This window comes from Pyxicephalus adspersus, chromosome 1 (genome assembly GCF_032062135.1).
Source record: "Pyxicephalus adspersus chromosome 1, UCB_Pads_2.0, whole genome shotgun sequence".
In the NCBI taxonomy this organism is placed as follows: domain Eukaryota; kingdom Metazoa; phylum Chordata; class Amphibia; order Anura; family Pyxicephalidae; genus Pyxicephalus; species Pyxicephalus adspersus.
Genome location: NC_092858.1, coordinates 38,301,078 through 38,328,588, shown reverse-complemented (window position 1 = coordinate 38,328,588; position 27,511 = coordinate 38,301,078). Strand labels below are relative to the sequence as shown.

Genomic DNA, 27,511 nt, shown 5'->3' with positions numbered 1-27,511 from the left:
AGCAAAATAATATCAGGCAAACAGCATGGGTTTGCAGAATGGAGCCAGAGCAGAAATCTACACAGGCCATGTCAAATTCAAGCGAATAAAGAACAAGGCTGATATTTCAACTAATAAGGAGAAAAAAAAGGGAAAACGTTTGCATTTATGTATATTTGTACAGTCAAGAGAATTTCTGATTAAAATGGGTAAAATTAACAAAACATTGTCTGGATCAGCATTTCCTAAAATTTAAAGCAGACCTATCACCACCATTACCATTACCTGCAGCGACAATAAAGACAAAACGGGAGTGCAGAACCTCCTGGGATACCCACGTCACGCATTCCGGGAGGCTCCTGTCTGCTTCTGCGTATGCTCAATCTCAGCCATGTGCAGAAGGAGCTTTTTTCTGTGTTGGAGGAAAAAAAATGCATGTGCATTGAGATTGGCACTCTTTTTTTTTTCCCTGTACAGCAGGCTACATCACCAGATCTAGCGCCTGCGCAGTGTAAGGTCCGGTGGCATTGCCAGAAGAAGAGGGAGAAAGATGGCAGCACCCAGCACTCCCTCCAAGAAGTTGGATTACAGGACGACCCAATCGAGGACATCTCCAGCAGGATCGAGGGATCTAGGGAATTAAAGGTAGGTGGAATTTTTTTTTTAGTTTTGTTCCGCCTTACCTTTCTATACAGTGCCTTTTAGCCAAGTGCACTACGCAGCTGTTTCTGAGTGCTTACTGAAAATTTGAGTCAAAATACAGAACCGCCACCCCACCTACCTACAGCTTGTTCCCACCCAACTTAAAAAAATTCTGGGGAGAATATTGCCATTATACTAAAAATCCTTATCATGGTTAGCTAACTCGTTTACACAGTTTGGATGCCGCTAATAAAACATTCCCCCTATGTCAAAAACATCCCATCAGTCCTCTCCTAATACCTTGGCCTCGGAGTCATTTTTCTATATAGGAAGTAGAAACCCGTAAAAGCAGACGTATACAATCAGAAGGGAAATGAATGCTGAATTATTAAATAATGAAAAATTAAAATTTACAGACTCCATGCAGACGTGTCCAGATACTCAGAGCTGTGAACCTAATGCTGCAAGACAAATGTATTATCCCCTTAGCCATGCAAAAGTTCCTCACAGGGCTGCCCTGCGCATTATTCCGGGCTCTGGTATTTACCACAAGGGCTAATTGCCCCATACACTGGCATACCTTTGCTTTGAATGTCAAAAAAATATTGGTAAAACCCAAAGCAGCTGACATGAATTAGCACGACAACCCAGCTTAGAATCTGACAACATGTCTCAATGTCAATTCTTTCACCACCACCACCAAGTGTTGGGTAATCATTACAACCAAACTATCTTTTTATGCATTCTTTGTCTTCTTCAATCTCTTCTAACTTCTGAAACGTCAATCCATTCTAGATCCAGGTACATGTCTATATGAAATAACCTAATAGATTGCATCCAACAAAGAAATGCTAGTCCTAAAGGAAAGCATTGCCTTTACAATAACAACCCAACAGAAGGCAGCATGAGAAAACAATGCAAGACCCTGTCTGAAATTATAATAAATGGTTATTTTGGGTGTACAATTTTATGTTAGGTTTTATGTTTGTATAAAAACAGAAGGTCTTTGAGATGACCTTTGGTCTATGGGAGGGGGAGACAGATATCACTATGGTTAGGTGATGAATATTGGACACAGCTAGGATACACCTGGAAACCATTAAGCAGTCCACACATGTAGATTAAGCCAATGACCAATACCGCCTGAACAGCTTCTAGAACCTGGGTCTCATACAGACCGATACAGAACACAATATTGGAAAACATTTTCATTTTCAAAAAAGTGGAAGCAAACATGTAATACCAAACATAAGAACGGTATATTGTGCACAACATGTACCAGGCTCCTGTCTGCTTATTACATACCGAGCAGATGAAACTAGAGGAGGAACACAAAGTTTCACAAATCCATGTTCAGTTGTGTGACAAAATGCACTAAGAAGCGATGAAATAAAAAAAGTAAAGGTTCATGGTAGGTAATAATAAGAATAGGTTGCCATAAAAGTTTTGAATCTTGGCTAGGGTATCAAATCAAATAGCTAAAAAAGTTTTCTAAAAATAACAGATAGTCATCCTTAAATTATTTTAAAAAATAGAACAAGGAAATGGTTGTCCAGGCTTTTCCCTATGATACCTCTGGTAGAAAATATGTACGTCCAGTTTTACCTGGTCTCCTAAACATTCTTTACTCTTTTTATTGCTGCTTCAAGTAATTATGGAAAGATTTGCAGTAAAAGATGAATTAGTTTTTTTTTTTGCTTCTAAAAAGATGTTGTTATATGATTGTGGTACTCTAGAACTACCACCAACTATTGTCTATTGATTGAAATATACATACATGGAGGATACATAAAGCGACCAGGTCTTGCCAGTTCCCAATCACCTTGAGTAATACAGAAGACTGCTGTTGAAACACCTTAGCAGTATCCAGGTAACTGAGTGATGTTACTACCCAGGTGATTTTGGAAAAAAAAACAAGGAAATAAGTGACCACATGACAATCTGACTTGTTCCAAGCATATTTTACATAATACAAAAAAATGCACAAACATCCAAGATTTATGTAAACCAGTAAGTGTCCTATTCCAGTAAAATATTTTACTAAATATATGGACTTGATCTTTCACTTTTCATGGATCATGACATGGAGATGTTCCCGTCACATTTACTCAACACTGAGATTTACATAAACATTTGCATTTGCTTTTAATGTGTACATTCAATTCCGGTTTCACAGTGGCAGGCACCGATTTATTTTCCTAACATGCAATGTAGGAACAAAAAACACTGTATGCAGATGTGTGAAAATATAGAATAGAAGAATGTAATACACTGAAGTAGAGATGCTCACCAATAAATCTCCAGCACAGGTTACAAAGTAAAATCTATACTATTGTACACATAGGGCCTGATTTATTAAAGCTCTCCAAGGCTGGAGAGGATACACTTTCAACAGTAAAGCTGGGCGATCCAGCAAACCTGGAATAGATTTTTTTTAAGCAAATGTTTTCAATCCTAGGCCAGATGCACTCCAGGTTTGCTGAATCTCCTAGCTTCACTGCTGAAAGTGTATCCTCTCCAGTCTTGGAGAACTTTAATAAATCAGACCAATAGGCTGAATGAGAACTGGGGCTTCAGGAAGCAGTATGGGGTCTATACCCCACAATCTTTTACCCACCTATAAAAGTAGAGCTAAAGCCTATAGCAACCAATTATCTTGCTTTCCTGCTGAACGACAAAATGCTAATTATTGTTATGGATAAATTAGAAGATGACTCTTACTGGTAGGTGACAGCAGTAATCCAAGGGCTCCCTAACACCAGTTGTAAGGGGCTGGATTGGAGAGTGTTGCCCATAGCAATAACGCGGCAAAAAACTTTACCATCTATGTGCCTGATGCAGCTCCGCACAAAAATGTTGGATTCATCTTATTGTGCTGCATAGAAGTTAAGTGGACATTCCATGCAAATGAAAAGTCTGTTTCCCTAGCATCTTTAAGAAAGATATTTTGCAAAACATAGGATAAGAATATTATAATGTTTGTCCCTTCTTTTGTGAGGTGCAGATATCTCTGCACCATACATTTTTAATGGATGTGCTTTAAAAAAATTAAATCAAGCAATGCATTTTAATAACACTCTGCGGGATGTTCACATGTGCTCTGGCGTTAAGTCTTAAAGGATCCCTGTATATTATGTAATGAGTTTTATCCAAAAAAATACAAGTTTTAGATATATTTCAAGTTTACAGCTGCTGTTTACAGAGACTGGTTCACCCTTTTATATCTGCTGTAGCAGTGTTCTCCCCGGCCCCTTTTAGTAGGGTGTACTACCCAGCACATTCAGTAACTACCTGGCTGTTTTTGGGTAGTTACTAAGAAGTGGGGTCACAATACAGGGGCCACCATCTGCCTACAGCTTCGTCCCACTCAGCCTAAAAACAAATCTGGGGAGAATACTGCATAGTATAGGCTCATTGAAGGAAACATTTGTTCACAGGCCACCAACAGCTTTGTTGTTGTTGAACCTTACACAGCCATCAATACCAGGCTAATTTTGAAACAAATTTCCTTTTGGCAAAGTAAGTGGAATTTTTAAAGTGAATAGGTCATGTGAGAATAATAGAAGCTGCCATAATATATTTTTACCAGTTCACTGGCTGTAACATTAATTTGGCTTTTAATGAGTTACTGACCCAGAACAAGCACAGGAATAAAACATATTTGACACTTATTTCCAGCAGGTTTGTTCTGTGCATGTGGCAGGCATAGCCAGACAACAAGAATTTACAGGAGGCTGCCTTCATACTTCTGTTATTACAGTAACTTTAAAGAAAACCGGTAGTAAAATAAAATAAAATAATGAAAATGCTGATGTCCATCTCTTGGTAAAGCAGAGTCACTAATAAAAAACAAGCTGACGGATTAACATTAATTACAAGATGATAAATGTCTACACAGGAGCACAATTCTTTCACGGAATCTGGAAAAACATGAAAGCATTACACGATGCATTATGCACAGGTAATGGGTTTCGACCCAGAGGAATTTTTCAGATCAGATGGGAAACCTGCAAGAATTCAATGACAGCCTCCACAAATTTTTAAAACTCAATCAACCAGCACAGTCATCTGTCTTGTGGAATGGTAGAAAAATACAATATTCAGTCTTTTACATGAATAATGGTGTGATGTATAACATTTCCACTATTACAGTTATATGGCGAGACTCATTGTGGTGTCTGTATAGCAGATTGTTCTATTTTCTACATAAATCTACAATACAGCAGACTATGTGGTATTGAAATGATAACTGTACCTTTCTGGCTGATCACACCACATCTCAGACAGGGAAGGCAAAGCAATGCAGCCTGGATCCAGCATGTGTCTCCTCTCCTGATGTTAGGCAATGATAGCAGATGGGGGAGAATTAGCAAATTATGCAACAGTGAGTGACTGCATCCAATAAAAGCAGCAAAGGCTGACATTACCAGCAACATAGAATTCTGGGGAGGGAGGAATGGCATCACTGCCTTTATACTACACCTTCATGGAAATATTATATACAAGATGAAAGGGCCCTACTGCCCAGGAATTAAGAATTGAGTGTATGACAGTCTCCAACAGGCACAAAATCATTAGACTTCACACACAGCAAGGTATGGACACAGAAATGAAAAATAGGTGAACACGTGCCTGGCTGTCTTCAATTTTACATGGACCCAAAAAAAGATTATTAGCCAGCATTGTCAGAAATCCTGGATCAGCAAACTTTAAAGACATTTCACGAGAATGCTTACATCAACCTGGTTTCTATATACTTTCTTGAGATGCCCATAATGCCAATTTGCCTCAAAAGAAAGATAGGCACCCCCAAGAACACATTCCTGTAATGTCATAGAAGAAATTATTGCAAGATATTGAGCACCCGAAGCTTTCATATTGAGCTTTTATGGAAGGCTGCAGTATGGCACTATGTTGACAAAATAACCATAAAAAAGGTGAACTTAACCTGTGATTATGTTATTTGGGACAAGAAACAAAGAATAGAGTTTGGTCTCATGGACAGGGTTACTGATTTTGTTGGGAGATTTTATTTTTCAAGTGTCATTGGAAATTAAACCATACAGATTCTACATACATGCTGCAAAGTGCACACGGTGGCAGAACTGTGCATATGTTTGTAAATATCTTCAAATACCTTTCCTGATTTATATATGTGCAATACCATGATCTGCATAGATGAGCAAAGAGTCCGCACATTAAGATGACAGGTCTCCAGGCGGATTTCTTATTCTCAGTGCATTGGCAGAGGTATAGTCTGCAGAAAAGCCCACATTGTGAGTCTGTAGGCAGACTCTGCGGGGAGAAGCTGGTGTGAACTCAGTTAACCCACCATGCAATTTATTCCTCCACAGAGGTAAACACAGAGAAGCACAGCTGTGCAAACCATTACTGGCTAAACTTTGTAAATGGGGCTTAAATCAGCAACAGTCTAACAGATGTATAACGCTGTTACCTAAAGGATGGTTTACCTTGCACATTATTCTGTAGGCAATCATGACGTGCAGCAACAGACAGCCATCATAAAGATTTCTGCAGACTGTAAAATATTAAATCTTTATTGTTTGCAAAGCAGATATCTTAAAAGACTTGAAAAACACCCATACAGGAAGGATTTGAAAACAGTACTGACATCAGAAGGCATCCAAATAAACCTAAAGAAAGAATACATTGTGAGCAGACGGGTTCTTGGAGGTATCTGGTATTGCAGAAGAGAAAGGCAAATCCCTTCCCTAATAAAACAAAATGTCCTGCCTGTTCACAATCTTCTCTATAATCCCAGCCTTCCCTAGCTTCCAGGAAATCAAGAATCTTCCCTAGGCCAATCAAGAAAGCAGAGGATCCTGAATATGGAATAGGAGCAGGTAAAGATGCCAGAAAAGGAGCAGAGAGGTGAGTTTAGTTAAATAATAGCAGTGTGTTTTATTAAAGGAGGGACATAGCCTGCTATTTTTTTTCTAGGTTTAGTTTTACTTTAAGATATGATGCAGCCACCCATGGGGTAGAGATTTAAATTAGGACAAATATTTATAAAGGAACAGAAAGAACACCTAGAAATGTAAACTGTGCCTATAGTAGTACCCTAAATGTCCAACATTTGTATTGAAATAGAAAACAGCAGTTCACTTCCTGGTATGTGAGTGTGCCAAGTTCTCCAATATCTACTATCTCATAGTTGTTAGTGAGTAGATCTAAGGCACTGCAGCCATCTCGGACTGGTAGTCTAACGAGAAGCCGTCCCTCTTGCTGGAAAAATCTACACTGTATGCATCTCCCTGCATCTGCTTTATTCATTCTATGAATGGTTCTTTGTGAATCCCTCATACTGCCAATTATCAGATGGGATGTTCTGACTTGAGAAAGCAATGCCCTATTCCTTTACAAAGATGGCCACTACAAAGAAAGACAATGCAGACCAAGGCGTGGCATGTCTGTAATTGGGAAGAACAACATGCAATACTGATGACTATTACTTTGCCTTGCCTATTTTGGGAACATCTTCCAGAGTTTATGTTCTGCCTTAGATCATCATAAGGGGAACAGTTGCTGTTAAGGATTACTGGCTGCCTCCACCTGCCACACATTCCTACTTTCCCAATACTCCAACAGAACTGCCACACCAGCCAATAGAAATATATGGAAAGCAAATGGGGTTCCGACACTAATAAGATGTGCCAAAGCTTTTTCTGTCAGAACAGTCCGACACTTTGGTGAAGTAGGGACATTTAGAGGCTGCACCAGGCTTGTCCAAGCATTTCTAAATATCTGCATTTTACACCTTAATTTATTTGTATCCAAAACCAAAACGTTTCCTATAAATCCTGCAAGTTCATGACAACCATAGGTAATGATCACAGTTGAACACAAATAAAAAAGTTAGAAGACAAAATGACAGCTGTTAATTACCTAAAAACTTTATGCTAACATAAGCAACACTTCCGAAATCCGATGATCACATATGAATGGTATGGATTATAGAATTAAGTGGAATAAACACTTAGCATAGTGCTGGCCTGTGATGGAAAAAATTGTTTCCTGCTTGCCAAACCCCATTTAATTACCCATCTCCTCCTCTTCTATTTAAACAAGTTCATCAAACTCTGATCAGAATTCGCATTGTGATGAGGGAATATTCTGCCAAGGGGAGGATTTTGTGGAGAAGCACAAATGCTGGGCCATTGCACTGGCATCCTGTGCCAACTATGACATCAGCAGGCACGGACCAAGGAAAACAAATCATTGTCTATTTACTTTCTTATCAAAAATGCATTTACAGATACACTGATAGATTATTGTACTCAACAGTGCGGTTCCTTTCATTCTTCTATCTTCAGTGTATTGCATCCACTTTACAAACCATATCATGACAAAATAAAGATTATAAGAATAAAAACATCTAAAAGAAGCAAACTAAGCATCAAACCTAATTTCATTTTTATTTTTAGTATTTGCATGCTGGGTGATTTGTAGCATTTTGGGTGTTTTTCCTTTTCTTTTCAAAAGGATGCCACCTCTTTGTTTATCTGGAGCGGTCATCTACTTCTATGTCTTCTAAAATATATATATATATAAAGCATATCAAGTTCTGTGGTAATAATAATGTCTTACAGAACTCGTGCTGCTGGTAGGTACACCAATATAGTATCTGCAGAAATGGGTTGGAATACTTGATTCCACTTGTAGTGCTTGTAATAAGGGCAACATATTTGCTACATGTAGGAGCAAGACAGAACCACACATTTACCATACAAGGCTGAATGCATTTAACACTTTCCAATACTGCCCAAAGTCATCACCTGACTATTAAAGGGACCATTACAATGCTGGTACACCGATGTTTTAGGAGGACCAATTTCATACAAAATGTTATCATGAGAAATGCACAGCACCCTGGACTGATAAAGCAGCTCGGTTCTCTTTGCCTACGTGTTGGGGGTCTTCTATACTGTTCAATTATTTTCTTAATTAACATTTTTATTAAAATTGGTAATGTATGATTTATTCCATGAAGACACAATAGAAAGCTAAACTATCCCATTAGATTAAAGCAGCACTAGAACTGGGCTAGATCTGTCATAAAATTTTCACTTGGGTGGTCAAATAATGAAGAATTCAGCAAGGTTTTAAAGGGTAAAACATGACAATGGAGAAAAGCAAAGAAAATTTGTATGCTTTTCAAAAAGGTTTTCCCCAAAACTTCCACCAGCTTCTAGAGCAGGGGTGTCGAACTCGGGCCAAATCTGGTCCTCAAGGTCTGTTTTCTTGGCCCCCCAAAGAAATCCGAAAATGAACTTCATCTTGCCTGCCCGCCCGCGATACTACCTCACATCATCATTTTCAATACATGCAATACATAGACATTATTCCTGTACACCCATCATGTGACACAAAGCCTAGGCAATGATCACATGGTGCCTGAATTTCAGGGGCATTGTGTTTGTTTCAATCCATTAGAGACTGCATAGTGTAATATTTAGTGTCAGACAAACTTGTGGTGTGAGAGGATGAACAACACACAGCCAGCATAGATAGACAGAAAGTAGTATTTTCATCCCTAAAGTGTGTGTAGAGGGGTTCGTTTTTGTTAGTTATGGATGAAGTAGTAAACTTACTCATTTTTTTCAATAAATTTCAAGTTTGGCCTCTGACTTGGTCTATGTTTTTATTTTCAGCCCTCTGTGTATTTGAGTTTTACACCCATTCTAGAGCATCATTTGCCAGGACACTACATACTAATTTAATCCCTGTCTTTGAGATAATTTTGGGGTAAAATTTTGTGTTAAATACCATAATGTTTTACTAGACTGCTGAGAAGGATGCATAGGGGTGTTCCCAACCCAGAGCTGTCTGTATGGCACAATGATTGAGTGTCATTACAGTAGGCCAGGTATAAAGGTTTCGTATTCTTGGTGAAGCACCTCCACCTGCACTGCAGTCTGTATAGGACCTTAATTGACCACATGGCTTGCCAAACGACAGCACAATAATGAAGCTCAGAAAGCGTCAAGGAAGAAGGGTTAGACAAGGACATGTGCGCAATAACCTGCTTCAGAAATATGCTCCTGTACGAACAGCCAAGGATCTAGTTTCACTTGCTTCAATAACATCCTGTCTTTCCAATCCCTTTCAGGGCCTTCATGACACACAACTTCTCCAGACCTTCCTCCTGCTTTCTCAATCTTTGCCTGCAATGTTGTTAAATCTGGTCATAGGTCAGAGCTGAAGAACAGGCAGGAATTGAAAAACTCCTGCTACAAAAACAGCAGCCTAATTAGTAGACCCTTCAACAATGAATGCTATACTACGGTATATTTAGCAGATCAATACAATATCCATCAGTCATACTGGAAAATAGAAAAGTAACATTAATGTGAAATTATACCTCCTACTGAAATTCAGCAATCTCAGGGTATATGTTGAATACATGTTCTACAAAATGGACAAGGCAGCCATTCACAATCAATCTAGCCACCAGACTTATTAAAGGATCTGCTCAGTGGTCAGATAATGCCGTATTCACAGCAAACCCACAGTTACTACGCACACAAAGATTCACTTACAGAATAATATTGGCTTATTGTGAAGTTGTTCCCAATCCTCATATCTGTAAGTACTTCTGTAAGAACAATGAACAAAACTTTGTTTCCATTTGTGTGGTTTTAGTTTTAAATTTAGGCATAAACTTTACTGGTTTACATGCTGACAAGTACAGGCTAGTCAATAGGTCAGCATCCTGGACAGGAGTTCTTGTTCTCAAAAGCAGACCCTGTCTTCATATAGCTTTACAATTGCTGAGCTTTGTCAGTGATGCAATGCTGTGTATGTTGTGATTCAATCAACATGGAACATTAGCATACGTCGGCATATTTAAATTTGAGGAGTCGGAGTTGAAGGGTTTTTGTACTGACTCCACAGCCCTGCTCCCTAGAACACTCACATTTCTGTAGACACAGCATACAATCTAAAATCGCTATCCTTTGTAAACATTGTCAAACAATGGCCCTGCTTTATTAAAGCTCTCCAAGGCTGGAAAGGATACACTTTAATCAATGAAGCTGGGTGATCCAGCAAATCTTGAATGGATCTGGTCCAGGAATCAAAACATTTGCTAGCAAATGATTTTGAAATAATCCATTCCAGGTTTGCTGGATCACCCAGCTTCATTGATGAAAGTATCTTCTCCAGCCTTGGAGAGCTTTAATAAATCAGGCCCAGTGTGTTTCTTAACCATGTGCTGGATGAGCAGTAACCTGACGTTTGGTTCTAGAACTTTATTGTTGTTGTACCCTGCATGACACTTGGGCATTAATCAATCTCAAGCAAACATGGCTTCCCTTGAACCCCAACCCAATAAAAAGGTTTCCTGAGGGCTATCAAGGGTTTCAGAACCTTTACACTAATCTCAGCTTCACGGTTTAGAATATAGGCAGCACCAAGCACTCTTGTTGGTTTTTTCTTATTCTAATGTGTTTTTTGCATTCCAAAGAGGGTTAAATATTCAGGACATCATCATCAATTTTTATTAGGACTTAAGGTTTAATATCGTTCTTCATAATGATATAGTAAAAACTCACTACCTAGTTGTACACAAATTGGGATGACAGCTCTGAAACTAAAATGAACCTGCACTAAAAAGAAGAAGGTCTGTTGTCTTCTAAAGACCCTAGGGTTCCTCCAGAGGCTGCTAGGAGTTCCTTTAGCGATGAGCTATTTGGACCTCTCAGGTCAGTTTAGGTGACACCAATAAACAGTTTGGCTATCAGAGATGTAGGAGACATTCTTCCAACTGACCACCACACAATATTCTGTGAGCTGAGAATAAAGCAATTAAAGATGGGGTTTCCCGAGGACCTGAAAGTTATTTCAGAGGTTCCTACATGGAATTTTATTTTTTTTTGGTGACAGTAATAAGCATAAAAGAATTTTAAGAATTAGAAAAAAGGAAATCACATACCTTGATTTTTCTAGGTACTTTCAGGGCAGATGGTACAGAAAAACGCTGGGCAAAAATCATTTTCCTCGTCTCGTCCTTTATCTAATGTTTTTATTGCTGCAACAGTCCGTCTTACCAAAATGTCTGCATTTAGACGGATAAGTTGCTAAGAAACTGGCACTGGCAACAACAAATGTGAGCAGTGCTAGACATACATGGGTGGATTGGATTAAAGAACTATTTATGGTAAATCTTACGGATATGATGCACACTTCATGCCCATATAGTGTATGGAGCAACCAAATATAAACTTCACATGTAATATTTATTAAACATTGCTGGAAAACATTTATAATATGTCTAGGCAAAAAACACGCAATTATATTCTCCATGTCTGCCTAGGATTTATACTTTGTCGTACATTGATTTCAGGTACTTGCAAACTATTTAAATGACCAATAAAATGGGAAAAATGTTGTTTTCCTACAGGAGCACAAAAGAAAAGCTCCTTAAATGTAAGGCATTTGAGTGAGATATCTGAGAGGGTATCTGAAAATGTAGCCTATTGCCAGGCTGACTGGCAGTACAATTTAGATGACCTCTCTTGGCTCTCATATCCAGAGCCATTAAACCACTGTTAAAGGAAATCTATTACAACAAAGAGGGCCAATGACTTCAAACTATACCCCCCTGAAAATACTAATTGTCTGGCTGTAATGTTTATCCAGTAACCTCAATACATTGAATGACTGAGCCAAATCTACGTTTTCTAGATAAGAAACAGAGTATCGAAGCCAGAGATTCCAAACAACTGCCAGCCATCTACCATTTGGATTTCAGGCCCTAATGCCAGCCTACATATTTCTCCTATGATAACTTAACATCTACTTGCATGTTCAAAGCAATCCACTCAGGTAGTATATTCATTACCAGCTACTGTAAGTATGGGACTATTCTACACACATACCGTGTTTCCCCGATGATAAGGCATCCCCATCAAATAAGCCCCCCCCCCCCCCGATTTTTGCTTAAACAATAAAAGCCCAATAAAATAATTTAAAGCACCCCCCGCAAATAAGACATCCTCCGATACCTGATACTGTGTGCCTCTGTGTGACTCCTCGATGCTGGCTGCAGTGCAGAGTGAAACCGAAAGTAACTTCAAAGGACAAGCAAGCTGCTGATCCCTGCCCTAACTGAGTCTGTTACCCGGCGAGTCAGTGATCAGAAGGGGACAATGAATGGCACAGAGTGATCAGAAGGGGACAATCAATGGCACATACGGTAGTGATCAGAAGGGGACAATGAATGGCACAGAGTGATCAGAAGGGGACAATCAATGGCACATAAGTGATTTTCAACAATAAATATGTACTGTAGTCTTCTTCATGGAAAAATAAGACATCCCCCTGAAAATAAGACCTAGGGCATATTTTGGCATTTCAAAAAAGACAGTGCCTTATTATAGGGGAAACAGGGTAGGTAACCGGTCTCCATGACATGAAAGTATATGATATAGTTGCCATTTCAGTAAAGCTGAATATAGACATTAGGAGACAGCAGGCATGCAATCATACTGATCTTACTACCGTCTAATGTATATATAGCAGCCAGCCAACTCTAACCATAAACATGGTATGTGCGTGGAGAGAGGCAGGATAGCCTGAATATGGACTTTTATTAAAGGTTTATTAGGAAAGAAATAGCTACTGCATAATCTTACATAAATGTTACACTGCCAGATAAGCCTTGGCTGGTGCCTATAGAAGCTCATACATAGGGCCTAATACAAAAAAGTTTTTTTTTTTCTTACTTCATTTTTATTATCAGATCAGATGAAAGTTAGGTTACGTGTTTGAATGATCAGATCAAAACAGACTGTCTTTCCACTCACTTTTTATTTAAAAAAAATTATGAGGGGCAAATGAACATGTGTGCAGTGTTTTGGTACTTCAGACTGACTGAGAAGTGCAACTTAACCTTCCCTTTTTGTATCCAGATTCCTGAACATTACAAGGAGGGCTGGGCACAGCCTGTAATACGGCTCTTCCACCCCTGCAAGGATCAGGGAATAACCAGCCATGCCAATGGAAGCTCAAAGTGAAAAATGTAAATGACAGGAGTATGTAAGTGTGTGAATATATATGGTACATCCACCCACGAGAAGATTTGCTATATTTCCCAGTCTTGGGACCATTGAGGAGATACTAGAAGGCACAAAGAGAGCTGGACAGGCCGGTAGAAGGGCAACAAACCAGCAGAAAGACCGATATCAGTATCTGTGTCTTTGTGCAAGGAGGAATAGGAGGCACAGCCTGGGCCCTACAAGATGAGCTCCAAGAGGCTTCTCCTGTGCATGTCCAAAACATACTCATTGAGGGTGGCATATGGGCCAGTCCTCCTGTAGTGTAACCTGTGCTTACATCCCAGCACCATGAAGCTTGACTGGCACTTGCTAAAGAACAGCAAAAATGGCAGGTTCACAACTGGGACCCCATTACCTTCCACTAATAAGGTTCACACTAAGCAAAAATGGGAAAAAGTCTGGAAATGCAATGAATAATGGTATACTGGCCTGCAACCTCAGCCAGCATGGCCAGTTGCAGTGTGTTGGGGGGGCATATCTTGGAGGGCTGCACAGACCACCACGTGGTAGCTCATGGTACACTGCAGTGCCTGGGATGGCATGTAGGGAAGAGTGTGTAGGAAGTTCCCCAGAAAGAAAGGAATTGATGCCACTGACTGTCTCCCAAGCATACCAGACCTGAATCCAACAGAGACCCCTTTAGGACATCTATGTATCAGTAACTCGGGTCTGTAATGTTACAGATGGTCCAGCTAATGGATGCCCTGATCCAGGCACACCCACCATCTCATCAGAAGCATGCCCGGAAGTTGTCAGGAGAGCATACAGGCACACGAGGACACTACTGAGCCATATTATGAATTATTGTGATAAAATTCATCCAAGTTTAATTCCTCTGTGATTTCGGCCTTTCACTTTGATATTTCATGTAATTTTCAATCCAGTCCTTAGTGAGTTAATAATTTTGGTTGCCATTTACCAACATAGTTTTGTTCTCAAGTAGACATTTAGGTCAAATAGTTTGCACTTTATTATTTCAGTCATTAAAATCTAATGGTGATTTTAATCAGTCAGTCATTTTTGAGCAATGTATATGGTGTATTGGTCAATTGTCTTACAAGGGTACTGCTGTGCTATGAGTAAAGGGGGAGAAAGAATCCCATCATGCTGGGACCCTGCACATTCTTGCCCTCTGCTCTGCTTACCCCCAATATTTATTATTCCTGACCCTGAAATCAATCTTACATACTATGTTACAGATCATTTCTTTCTTTCTATATTATGTATGCAAAAATGTATATGTAAGAGAGAAGTCTGTATTTAAATAATCCTTTGTGCTGAGGTGTCTGTAAAGCTACGTACACACGTTAAAATTTTTCTTGCCCGATAATTGGCTCAGAGTGGATATCGGGCGAGAATCTGGCGTGTGTACAGACCGCGGCGTTCATCGTCCATAGATCCGTCCTGGCGGATCCAAAGACGATGAACAACAAGCGATCCTAATGCAAGGGAAGGGGGGGAGTGCGCAGCTGGGTGCCGCTCTGTCGTTCTCCCCCTCCCCTCTCCGTAGAGCAGTACAGTGCTGTATGTACAGCACCGTTCATGCATCATGCAGCTCTTATCGTTGGAAAGGATGGTGAAAGATCCTTTCCAACGACAAGAATTGCACATGTGTACGCAGCTTAAATCTATCACATATAGCACAGCAATTCTGTGCAAACAAGGACAATGGTGAGCAGGCTCATGCTTTATTTGTTCATGCCACCTAAAGCTCCTGACACTGTTAGCATAATCTGGCCAAACCAACACTTTGCTGAGGCACGCTACACATCCTTATCCTTGTCAGACTGTACAGGGGTGGCCCAGGGCTTTCACAACCCCCCCCCCCCCTTTTTCTTGCTACTACAACACCAGAAATACAGTAAACTAAGGATCATGGAATTACATAGAAATGTCACTTTATTTTCCAATTAAGCATTTCTTCACATGGTAAATCTGCTTTTATTCCAACATGCAAGTCAGTCTTGGGGACCTAACACCAGGATAATAGCTGCCCCCCCCCCCCAAAAAAAAAAAAAAAAAAAAAAAAAAGAAAGTGGCTGGCACCAACCTAGCAGGATTCTGTCTTAGCACATGTAAGGGCAGCTACCTGTCAGTGTGCGGAAGGACTCCATTACCCAACCTCCACCATTAGATGCAGAGCTCATACCCACTGTGTTTTGCTGTCATCCAGAAGTGGAACTCAGAACCTCACCCACAAGATGCCATATAGGTAGAGGTAATGGTAACAAATGGTAACAAACACAGGGAACAAAAAGGTGATATTTATAATGTTTTCCTACACTAATTTTGTTAATTGAACTCAATGATCATCAGCAAAACCTTGTCTATTTATTCCAGTTATCCTTTACCAGACTCTCCCCAAAGTTCTATACTCAGGCGCCTGGGCTGCTATTTGCTCTATACATGGCTGGCAGCGTCTTGTATCTTTGATCAGATCTCTCTTACACTGGTGTAGTTATTGCTTCTACTGACCAAAAATGTAAGAACTATGTAACATAGTCCTAACCATTACCCTCTGAAACATGTCCTGTACTTTACCTAGTTTAACCCCTTCACTATATGCTCAGTCATATGTTAGACCAGCCTTTCCCAACCTTTGTAACATGGGGGAACACTTTCAAGTCTTAAGCTGCGTACACACGTGCAATTTTTGTCGTTGTAAAGGATCTTTCACGATCCTTTCCAATGACAAAGGACTACACGATGCATGAACGAGTGCTGTACATACAGCACCGTTCTGCTCTATGGAGAGGGGAGGGGGGAGAGCGACGGAGCGGCACCCTGCTGCGCACTCTCCCCCTTCCCTTGCATTAGGATCGGTTGTCGTCCATTGTCCGTGGATCCGGCAGGACGGTCGTTCGGACGATGGACGACACCGACTGTACACACGGCAGATTTTCGCCCGATATTTGGCCGATGCTGATTATCGGGCGATAAAAATCTGACGTGTGTACGTAGCTTTAGGGAATCCTAGAAAATAAAAAAAATATCGAAAGATCACAGTACATTAGTGTGGTGATCAGTAGGAAGAACGCCTCTTACATTGCTGGCCAATAGGAAGAATGTCATCCATTCAGATAACCACAAAAGTCATTGGCGTAAGTGATAACTGACCTAGGAGGCACAAACTGCTCATTACTCATAAAAGCCCTTGAAACCTCTAGAGCAGGGGTGGCAAACTCTGGCCCGCAAAGTCCTCCTATTTGGCCCCCAAAGGAATCCTAAACATTATTTGCAGCTGGCCGCTACTGCATTGAAATAGCACCGCTACTACAATTCCTGGCATCACTTGCGTCTATAGACCAGCGGCCTTCTCTGCCTATGCGTGGCCCCGCATTGGACTGTTTTATAGAGGTAGGGAATTGTACTATGTGCTATTTCAGTTTCTAGTTTGGCCCGCGACTTTGTCCAAGATTTAATTTTGGCCCACTGTGTATTTGAGTTTGACACGCCTGCTCTAGAGGAACCCTGGCTGAAAAACATTGTTAGACAGTCCTGACCTCTGTAATGTATACACTATGTAAAATATTACTATACTCCTGAACTCTTTACACTATTCTGTACGTTACATAGTGCTGATTGTTGTACAAGGTATTGAATGTCACAGCAATTGCTGGTTGTGAAAAGCTCAAGTGTTTAAATGAAGTCCTTCCTTAAGGTAGGCTTAAACAAAATGTTCACTGTCTGCTTATATTCTGTGTGCAGAAAAATGAATAATGAAAGTTTATTTTATTAAAATGATATTTTTTTTAGGTTGATGTAGGTATGAGATTGTCCTCTATGCCATGAAATCCAGGAGTAAGCACAAGGACTGTATGTGTGCCGTATTTAACATCATCCCTGATAAACCTGCTCTTTTCCATTGGAGAGATGCTTTGACTTCCTGTTTGGTAAAAAAAAAAAAAAAAAAGTTTGCCTCAAAAAAGGCAAAAAGTAAATGAAATGCAATAATCATAATATTAGTAAAAGAATTTAAAATGCTTTCTAATTTAAGAATGCTAGAACCGGTCAGCTTTCTATTGGTTGAAGATTTTCACACACTTCCTGCCTGGTTAAAGGTTGTCTTGTCAGAACACCAAGTGAGGGAAAATCTCTGCGCCCCATGGGATCCATTTTACACTTTGACATACTTAGATGCTGATTTACTTGCATATATAATGAGTTTATATTTATAATTTTAAACTGCTTTATTTGCTGCTTTAAAAACCACCAATTAAGCGACGGTACATAAAACAAAACAAAAAAATGGTATAACCTAAAAATGCATAAATGTTAATGAAACTTGGCATATAGCTTTAAAATGGTAAACAAAGATAAATAGTGCGGAGAAGTGTGTGACAGAGCTATGGGGTGATAAACACCTCTGCTTTCCCACAACACTCAGCATGTAGAGGACCTATATATGTAGAATATATTCTTACTGTATAACCCGGATTAAATTATATCAACACTAAGCAAAAATGAAAATGTTAGGCTGCAGAATAACTCAGAAGTTTCATAATAGTGACAACCCTGCAGTGGGCGTCATTAAAAGCGCAGCAAACTACTTTATTATGACTTATCTGTGAAATAGGACATTTTTACATACTCTATGTTTTCAGAACAACCTACATTTATAGGAGTCAGAGTCGGTAGATTTTTGCCAACTCTGGGTACCCCAAAATTGCCGGGACTCCGATGCCCTGATGAGCAGTGCTAAATACCAAGAGGTCAGAGAATCCCAGGTCCTGCTAATATGACTGCAAAGCAACAAAGACCTTTTAGTAAAAAAGCTACCTTTTTTTTTATGCGTGCATGCATGTAGAGTTTTTAATTTATTTTCGAGTGTCAATGGAAAAAAAACTACACAATGCTCCAGGGTACAGACGTTAACCACTTCTGTATTCTTCAATAAAGGTGAACTCCAGGTAAATGACTAAGCTAACATTGCTGTAAGGGTTAAATGCTGGTTTTTGCTTACGCCAACCTATGAGACACCTTGTAAGCTGCCATTTGCCTGTTTGGTTGTCTGATCTCCCTTAAATACCTTCTGAATCACTGATCCACAATGAGTGTTCAGATAATTGCATGATTGTTTCAGGTGTGACTATAATTATTGAAACTGAATGATCAGCTTTACAACCAATTAGCATTCTTTAGAATGAGATCAGCAATAGCCCTTACACTTTTGGCAGCCGGCACTCTCCATTCTGCACCCAGGGTGGTGGAATCCTCAGAATGCAGGACTCCTGCTCCTGCAAGGGTTATAGGGTGATATTGCAGAATTGCACTAAAATGTGTTTTTAAAAAGAAAAATCTACTTGTTTTACAATCAACGTTCTGTATAATCCTGCACTGTAGACTGGGAGCAGAAGGGTCATTCATCACTGAACCAATCACAGGCTCTGCTGCACATCATAGGAGTATCATGTAACTTACTACAGGTCCCTCACTATTTAATGGCTGGATATATGACTTGGAGCACACTTGGCAGTAAGGGAAAAAGTTTGAGTGTAGAACAAAGATGAAAAGTTCCTTCAGAGTCATGACCTGTTCTAATATGCAAAGCCTTTTCTATTAACTGTTTTTATTATTATTACACAGTATTTATATAGCGCTGACATATTACACAGCGCTGTACAAAATCCATTGTTATGTCACTAGTTGTCAGAGGGGCTCCTCCATAGGAGTGATTGGCCAAAGAAATGTGCAGGAGGTTTGAGCCACCACTTGACAAAGTTGGAATATTTAGAATTAACCCTTCATCTTCATATTTGGGACTCCTGGAATGCAGAGGAAGGCAATGTAAAGGACAATATGCTGTACTTATAATGGACAATGCCATACAACGCAATTGATAGGCTAAGCTATGCCATAGGTGCAGAGCCCAGCCAAGACAAGGGCTTGGCAGTGCCAGCCAAGCCCACACGGTAAAGATACGTGGAGTGAGACTGAAGATAAATACTTTGTGAATTAGGCTACATACACACGTCAGATGATTCTCGTCCGATTATTGTTTCAGGGCCATGTGTACAGTGGCCGTCCAACGTTGTTTGTGAATCCACCCTGGTGAATCTACGAACGACCTCAATAAGTGAAGGGGAGAGAGTGGCACTGTATGTACAGCACTTGTTCCTGCACCTTTCAGTCTTTTGTCATTGGAAAGGATTGTGAAAGATCCCCCTCCAACGACAAAAGTCTTAACGTGTACATTACTAATGGAAGGACAATTCTACATGAACACCAATATGGCCTGCAGCCAGGTTACAGAGTGACTGTTGTTCCCAGGTGGCCATTACCTTCTGGTCAGGTACCCAGCTAGATGAAATGTTCATGGAGAACTAAAAATTCTTTAGTAGTAATAATAACCATTAACACAAATGCTTCACCTGTGATTGTTGCAGACATCAGCACCTTTCGTACATATTATAAAATCCCCATCCTGGTACACACCACCGGTCCTGGCCATAACACATCAATGCTTTGCCATAGAGAAATCTTTATTAAACACACGCAGAACAATCCGTTATATCCTCAGTGCCGGGGAGAGGTGATCAGGATTATTCTGTACATTGCAATTGCTGTAATTCCTCCAAAACATCGTGCAAAATTATGACAATACCAATGGGTGCTCAGAATATTTTGAACATTTCACACAGAGCAATAGTGGCATGAATTCAAAACAAGAAATGTCAGTCTGGCTAAACACAGGAACATGGTCATCTTTATTTTCTACAATGTTGCAAACTTTACAAAGAACATGAAGTATTGGGAGGATTGTGCATATAGCCCATATATTGTGCAGCCAGACACATCTCATATGGTGCCAGTGAAACGTCCTCCTGCATCCTATACATTTAGGTCCTGGCATCGGGCCCAGAAATATCCCGAATTCCAGAGGAATATGATTTGGGGCCACATTTGACAAGGGCCACTGGTCAAGCAGAAACCGGGCACAAATGCTGATATAAATTTAAAGGGGAGGGGGTTGGATTTGGAAAGTTTTACTAAATGTTACACAGACTTTACACAACCAGAATATAGAAGGAGATTTATTATTTGGACCTGACAGGTCTGGTGTAGCAGCCATTTTATTACTAGGCCTCAAGTCTTTACAAAGCAAAACCCCCCAATGTTTCATGTGTAGAAATGACAGAAAATGACGGGGTGGAGGATTGGGGGAAGGTAAATAGAGAATTGAGAAAACAACAAAAACACCAACAACCAAAGCCTAGAACCGTACACATGTGTATGTCTGAGCAATATAAACGTGGAAATGCCGCTCATACAAAACACAGCCATTCCAACAGACACTATTCATACTCATGTATGTATTCATATGTCATAAACCATGCAACGCCTTCCTCATTATCATCACATAATGACAAGAGGACAGCAAATCTACACTCATAGCAACAATAATGGTAAAAGAAGTTCCAGGCAGCCCAGCAATGTATAATAAATGTCACCCCCCTCTCTACACCCTGCATGTCATGTCATCCCCCCCAATACACCCTGCATGTCACCCCGCCACCCCCCCTGCATACATCCTGCATGTCACCCCACCTTACACCCTGCATGTCATGCCAACCCCCCCATGTCACCCAGCAGAACAAGCTTTCCCCTGGTCATTCACAACAACAGATGCCATGGCTGCACTGATCCCCCCCTATCATCCATCTGCAATGGTCAGGATGGGAGAGGAGATTGCACCCCTATGGTTGGGGTCACCCAAATTCTATGACCCCCAGGACTGCACACAATCTACAAGCAGACCTTGCTGTGCCAGGCAGAGCTGTGGAAGAGGTTCTGCAGCAGCTGACATTGATTGCCCCCTGGATGTGATGGCCAGGACTGGAATGCTCTGCAGCTGACATGTTATGCTATATACACAGTCATGTGATCACATCGTACAGACATCGTACAGACACGGTACAGGGATAGGAGGAGGAGAGGCCGGCCTCCCAGTCTGGGGATTTAAATGGCCATCCTTTCCGGCAGAGGGGAGCACATCTCACATATCGCAGACACATACCGTGGAGCTTCCTCCTATTGCTGCTGTCCGATGGTCCCCCAATGTGCAGATCGGGCAGGCTTAGTGCAGGGCGAGTCCTCCCGGTGTGGGGACAGATTCGGGGCTGCAATCACTGGACGATCCGGCCTGTGTGTAGGGTGTCGGGGTGTGTGTACGGATGGAGCATGGGTTAGCAGCGATGGAAGCCGGGGCGGAGGGGAGACGACATAAATGACATTAGATTTCGGGGGTCTGGTCGTTAGATCGGGCTCATTTCCTCACCGATCTCCTGCTGATCTGCTCGGTCAGACAGAAAAGGGCGTTGAATGTTTGCAGGGAGGGGTGCAGGGACCGGGATTTCCTAACAATGATTTTAGTGGGGAAGGAATCGGGGAGAGCAGCAACCTCCAGCCCTGTCCGCCCCGGCTCCGTACATCGGTAACAATGGGCTAGCAGCGCTACAATGCAAACACTTATAGGCATTGTGATGTCACCGGACCCGCTGCATTTTGGGAAATGTAGTCCTCCCGGCGCGGGGCATGATGGGAGATGCTGCAGTGTGTGGGAGGGACCGGCTGTGCCCAGGGACTATGGGGGGAGATGGAAGGCACGGCCAGGAGCAGAGGGGGGACTCGGGCTGTCCTGACAGGATATCATTGTTTCCCTGCTCATCACTGTGCAGTCCAGGGGCGTCGCCATGTCCGGGAAGTCTCGCGATATTTCGCCTCCTGGCTGGGGTTACATTTAGTGGTTGCTAGGAGGATTTTATACTTTAATTTTCAGGGCCGATTCTCCTTCATTGTATGAAAAGATCAAAGATGTGTGCCTGAGATATTGAACCGGCCAACAGTGGGCGCTGTGCACTACTGACCTGAGCCCCCTGGTGGCAGGGGAGGGTCGGGGGCACTTTGCTATGCCAGCCCCTGCACAGCTAAATAAGTAAAGGGGGGGGGGGGGGGGCATTTACTGGGAATAGAATAAAATGTATTTTACAATGACAGGATTATGGAGTGAGGGTAAAGAAGAGGCAGGGGTATTAATGTCAGTTTGATATGTCAACTCCAAGCTGGGATTTGAAATAAATGACCGTCACGGCGGATCTGATTGGATCTGATATCCATCGTGTGTACGGTCGTTTAGTGATTGTGGACGGTTCTGCAGTACACTTTATCCTTTACATGTCACTCCCTGCATCGTACAAACGATCGTATCTAGCGTGTGTACACGATTGGTGGATAATATTTGAACGATCGTATCGTTACAGCATGTACAGAATTGTACAAAATACGTTCAAATATAATCATTGATCGGTCATAATCGTTTTTTTTTCCTAACGATAATTATGAGAAGTGTGGATCTAGCTTGTCTACACAATGTTTATCCTAAACCAGCGGCTCCAACCTTTTTGGTCCCACCCACTAAAATTACCAGCTCCTGACTGCACATGTGTGGGGAGCCAGTTGTCAATCAAAGGTGAGGAGCCTCCCATAGTGACATCATAATGCCATAACCCCACCCACTCTCCCATTACAGAACTGAGCCTGCGATGGGGGGATTGGGGAGGGGGGTCGTAAAACAGCCCGCTCACTTCACCTGAGCCAGGGATTTGTACGGGGGACGTGGTCCGCGGTTCTGGCCGGCGCGTCACCCCAGCGGGGTCCTTTTGCTGCCCCACTTGGGGTGCACCGTCCAGAGCTGCAGATCACCAAAATCATCTCGCAGACCACCAGTTGGCGACCACTGACCTAAAGGCTTGTTTCAAATTCCCAGGCATTCCAATGGACTAATCTAAACCAGGGCATTTCCTTGAGACACGTTTTTGAGCATTATAGATAACAGTTCTTGCAATGTTTTAAACTGTAAAACGCAGGTAAACACGTGTATTGATTTCAATGGGGGCATTTTTCCGCATTTATAAATGCTTGAAAACACAATCGTGGCATAGACGTTTTCCAGTGCTTTAAAGGCAAGCTTTAAAACCCCTGAAATTTCATGGGCTTTTAAAGGTTAAACGCTAGGGAAAAAGTCTGTGTAGACCCAGCCCGAGACATTATTATTAAACAGGATTTATATAGCGCCAACATAGTACACAGCATTGTACATTAAATAGGACATGACCCAATCCACAGACCGACCTCATGGCCACTTTTACATTTTTTTTTTTTTGTTTATAGAACATGCTTAAAAAACTCAAGGTGCAGAAATGTGAACACACTAAAAACACAAAGGGCATAAAATTTCTGGACTCTTTCTGAAAGAGATAACTTCATCCCCTAGGCCTCCCTGGGTGAGTCCTGGGAGAACAGAGATCACCATCCTGGACCAACAAGCCTAAGCCAGGTGACTTGCTCCGAAGAGGACCTGGTGAGGGATTCTCTAAAGGAATAGTGCAGAGGTACAAGAGACCACCATACAATATAAGCGATGGGTACATGTCTCCACAGACTGGAGCATTTTACAACAAACTTGTGTTGGAGACATGCAGGTTATCTGAGATTTGTGCACAGTAAGAGAGACTGTCATGTTAGAGACATATGCACATTATCAGAGACTTCTGCATAATGCAAGAGACTCTGATGTTAGGGAGAAATGCTTGTTACCAGAGACTGCAGTATAATACACAGGACCGGCATGTTAATAGAGACAGCCGCATAATACAAGAACTGATCATAGGGACAGATGCATGTTACCAGGGAATGTTGCATAGTGAACGTGGCATAGGGTAGTAGTGTCTGTGCCTGGCAGTAGATGCATTGGTTCGCTATTCACCTGTTGCCTCCACACTTTTTCAAGCCTGTGGGGAGTGATAGAAAAGTGCACAAACGTGTGGTAGTGGTGGAGGGTTCATGAAAGCTTTGATAGGGAGAAAAAAAAAAAAAAACATTGTGTTTGGAAAGTCTTTCCACTCCTAACTGATAAGGGTTTGCCCTTGTTTGGAGGGCAGATACAGTACATATAAAAATAGTGTTCATTTCAAAATCTGGAAAAGGGAGTCTCTGGGGGGAAAAAAACAAAAACGGTCAATGATAAAATGACGGATAAAACTGTAACAATGCTGATTAATTGTAAAAAATTCAAGCCCAGTTTCAGCCTGCAGGTTTATGAGGTTTCCAGCAGTTTAATGCAGTATATAGAATTGTCCTGAAACTCAGTTGGTCTCCCATATTTCTGCAGGGTAGGGCCCTATAGAAGATTCCATACCGTTACTGCATTAATGTGCCATTTGAGGCCCACAGAAATAAAAAATACCAACAGCAGAGAATGAATGTCAATGCACAAAAAATAATGTGTTTTCTACGTGGATTCACTTTGGCTTGTGAAATAAGCATTTTGCATTATTAATCACAGTAACATTTAGCACAGAAGGATGTTACTGCATTATCATTTCTACAGAACATTTCTTGCAGCTCATGGTAGCCGTTATGCCCTGCAGCACAGAATTTTGAACAGGCCTGATTGATTGCCATGACAGGTCTATGCTGGCTGCAGTTTCCCTGTGGAAGCTTAGTTATATGATTGGTAGGTACTACTGGAATGTTAATGCACCAAGTGAATCTACAGCCATGCTATGGCTACATATTTACATATTCTAAACAAGTAGTAAATGAGCTTTAATACTTTTTTTTTTACCGTTGCACTGTGGTACCAAAGGTTGAGAATGTTGGTCCCATTCATTCCCCAATGGATTTGGCAAAGCAAAAGCATTGCAGTGCACATCAATACACGAGTAACACACTACCATGCATTGTTATTTAGTTCCTACATTCCTGAATATTTTATAAAGTGGAAGTTGGTGCAGAACTAAGGTCTGTAGAGATCTGTTCCTAGAAGGGCTCATCAGATGACTGATGGGGGCTGATGCAAAGTACAGGGGAAGGGGACAATCTGAGCTATGAATGGGTCACTTCTGCAAGGGAGCCTGACTCTATAACGTATGTTATGTTACATGATCCTGATGGCCGTACCCTGTAAGCCTTGGTGTTCATTACATACACCTGTCTAAAGTGTTAATTGTTTTAAAAGTTGTATATGAACCTGCAAGTGAGCCATTTAACCGTCTGTCCCAACTGTTCAAAGGCCTAGAAACAACCCACAATGACATACTGACATAAGTATCTATACAGCACCCTCAGATCCTGGATCCCCCATGTACAAAGTACTGCCTATTAGTGCTTCCTAAACCAGCTGGGAGGGAGATTCCAATACAATTTTAGGAAGTGAACTGAAACACAAATAGTCTTCAAAATCCACCAGATGTTTTGCCCAATAATCTAAGTTATTATGAAGATAAAGAATGATACTTCAGAAGGTTAAATATTGAGTTTAATGGAACCTATATCCATCTATGGAGATGTGACAAAAGAAGCCCTTGCAGAGGAGGACCCTAAAATGTCTAGTGGATTTACTTTGTAACCAGTCACCTACTGATGGGACTTTTATCTCCTAAAAAACATGCCATTTGTTTTCCAGAGGAACTGACAAACTTCTGTTCAGAGCTCCTGGAGTGGTCTGATAATACTGACCTACTGGACCTCTTAATGAGACCAACATGTCAAACAGTTAAGCTGCGTACACACGTGCAGTTTTTGTTGTTGGAAAGGATCTTTCACAATCCTTTCCAACGACAAAGGACTACACGATGCATGAACGGTGCTGTACATACAGCACCGTTCTGCTCTATGGGGGGGAGAACGACGGAGCGGCACCCTGCTGCGCGCTCTCCCCCTTCCCTTGCATTAGGATGGCTCGTCGTTCATCATTCGTGGATCCGCCAGGACGGATCCACAGACGATGAACGACGCTGACTGTACACACGCCAGATTCTCGCCCGATGCCGATTATCGGGCGAGAAAAATCTGACATGTGTACGCAGCTTTAGCCACAAAACTCCCAGACCCAAAATCGGTAACCTAAGATGAAGCTCTCACAGATATCCAATTGGACTTTGCCTTGTAAAAATGTGGACACTACTCTGTCTTATTGGCTCATCCTATTTTGTGGTTACACTTAGTATTCTTTGTTCCCCATTCTCAGTCCAAACTGAGGAACCTCAGATAAGACCTTTGGCTCTGCTTTTGGATTTGGTAGAGCTCTAGGATTTGAATTTTCATTCAGTTTAGAACGTCCTAACCCTAATATGTTCTGTTCAGTTCTTGTGGAAGCAGTTGCCATACTGTGTGCTCAGATGGCACCACTAGACCACTGAAACCGAGTGCTGGCTTTACTATAGGTATTAGATTGAGGATTGACAGATGCAAAAGCACTGACACTTGGGGCCTCATATTTTCATTGCCTTCAAAAGCTCAACACCGTCAACTTTTCAGATAATAATGTTCAAGTTACCTGAGCATAGTTGGTTCCATGTGAATTATCTAAGCTTTTCAATGTTTCTCATTTTGTAATATATATTTTTTCTGATGTACATTTGTTCATTATATAGGTAAAATAACAAAAAAACTTTAAACCACAGAGAAGGAGAAAACAATGGCAGGATAGAGAGGGCCGTGTGAAGGATCAGACTAGTCAAAAAATCTTTTTTTTTAATGTAACACTGTAGATAAGCCTTAAAAAAAAAAACAAAAAAAAAATTCTAAGTGCATTAACCTGCTGTTTTTGGTAACAGGGCCCCGTAAAGATGAATAAATAATAAAAGGCCAAATAGAAAAGCTATAATAAAAAGAAATACTTATAACTAAAATAAAGCAGTGAATATACTTGATGCTTGTTTACTGACATGCTACCAGACACTTGAGCAAAGAAACAGTCTCATAGGGACAACTAAAGATAATCATAATGATACTAAATTATTGGAAGC

General features: G+C 41.1%; 1 protein-coding gene across 3 annotated transcripts in view; it reads right to left on the bottom strand.

Annotated features, from left to right (window-relative positions):
* CSRNP2 (cysteine and serine rich nuclear protein 2) overlaps nt 1-22,316 on the bottom strand; it is a 34,436-nt gene extending 12,120 nt beyond the window's left edge. The window contains exon 1 of one of the 3 annotated variants that reach the window (XM_072407077.1): nt 21,718-22,316. Coding sequence is in view for 1 of the 3 variants with exons in the window: in XM_072407071.1 (XP_072263172.1) it covers nt 10,182-10,223 (42 nt within the window). In the remaining 2 variants the exon portion in view is untranslated. Of the gene's footprint in view, nt 1-264; nt 502-10,181; nt 10,388-21,717 lie in introns of those variants that run through there. The other 2 variants (XM_072407071.1, XM_072407082.1) reach the window with 2 other exon arrangements.
* Nucleotides 22,317-27,511: the final 5,195 nt, after the last annotated feature.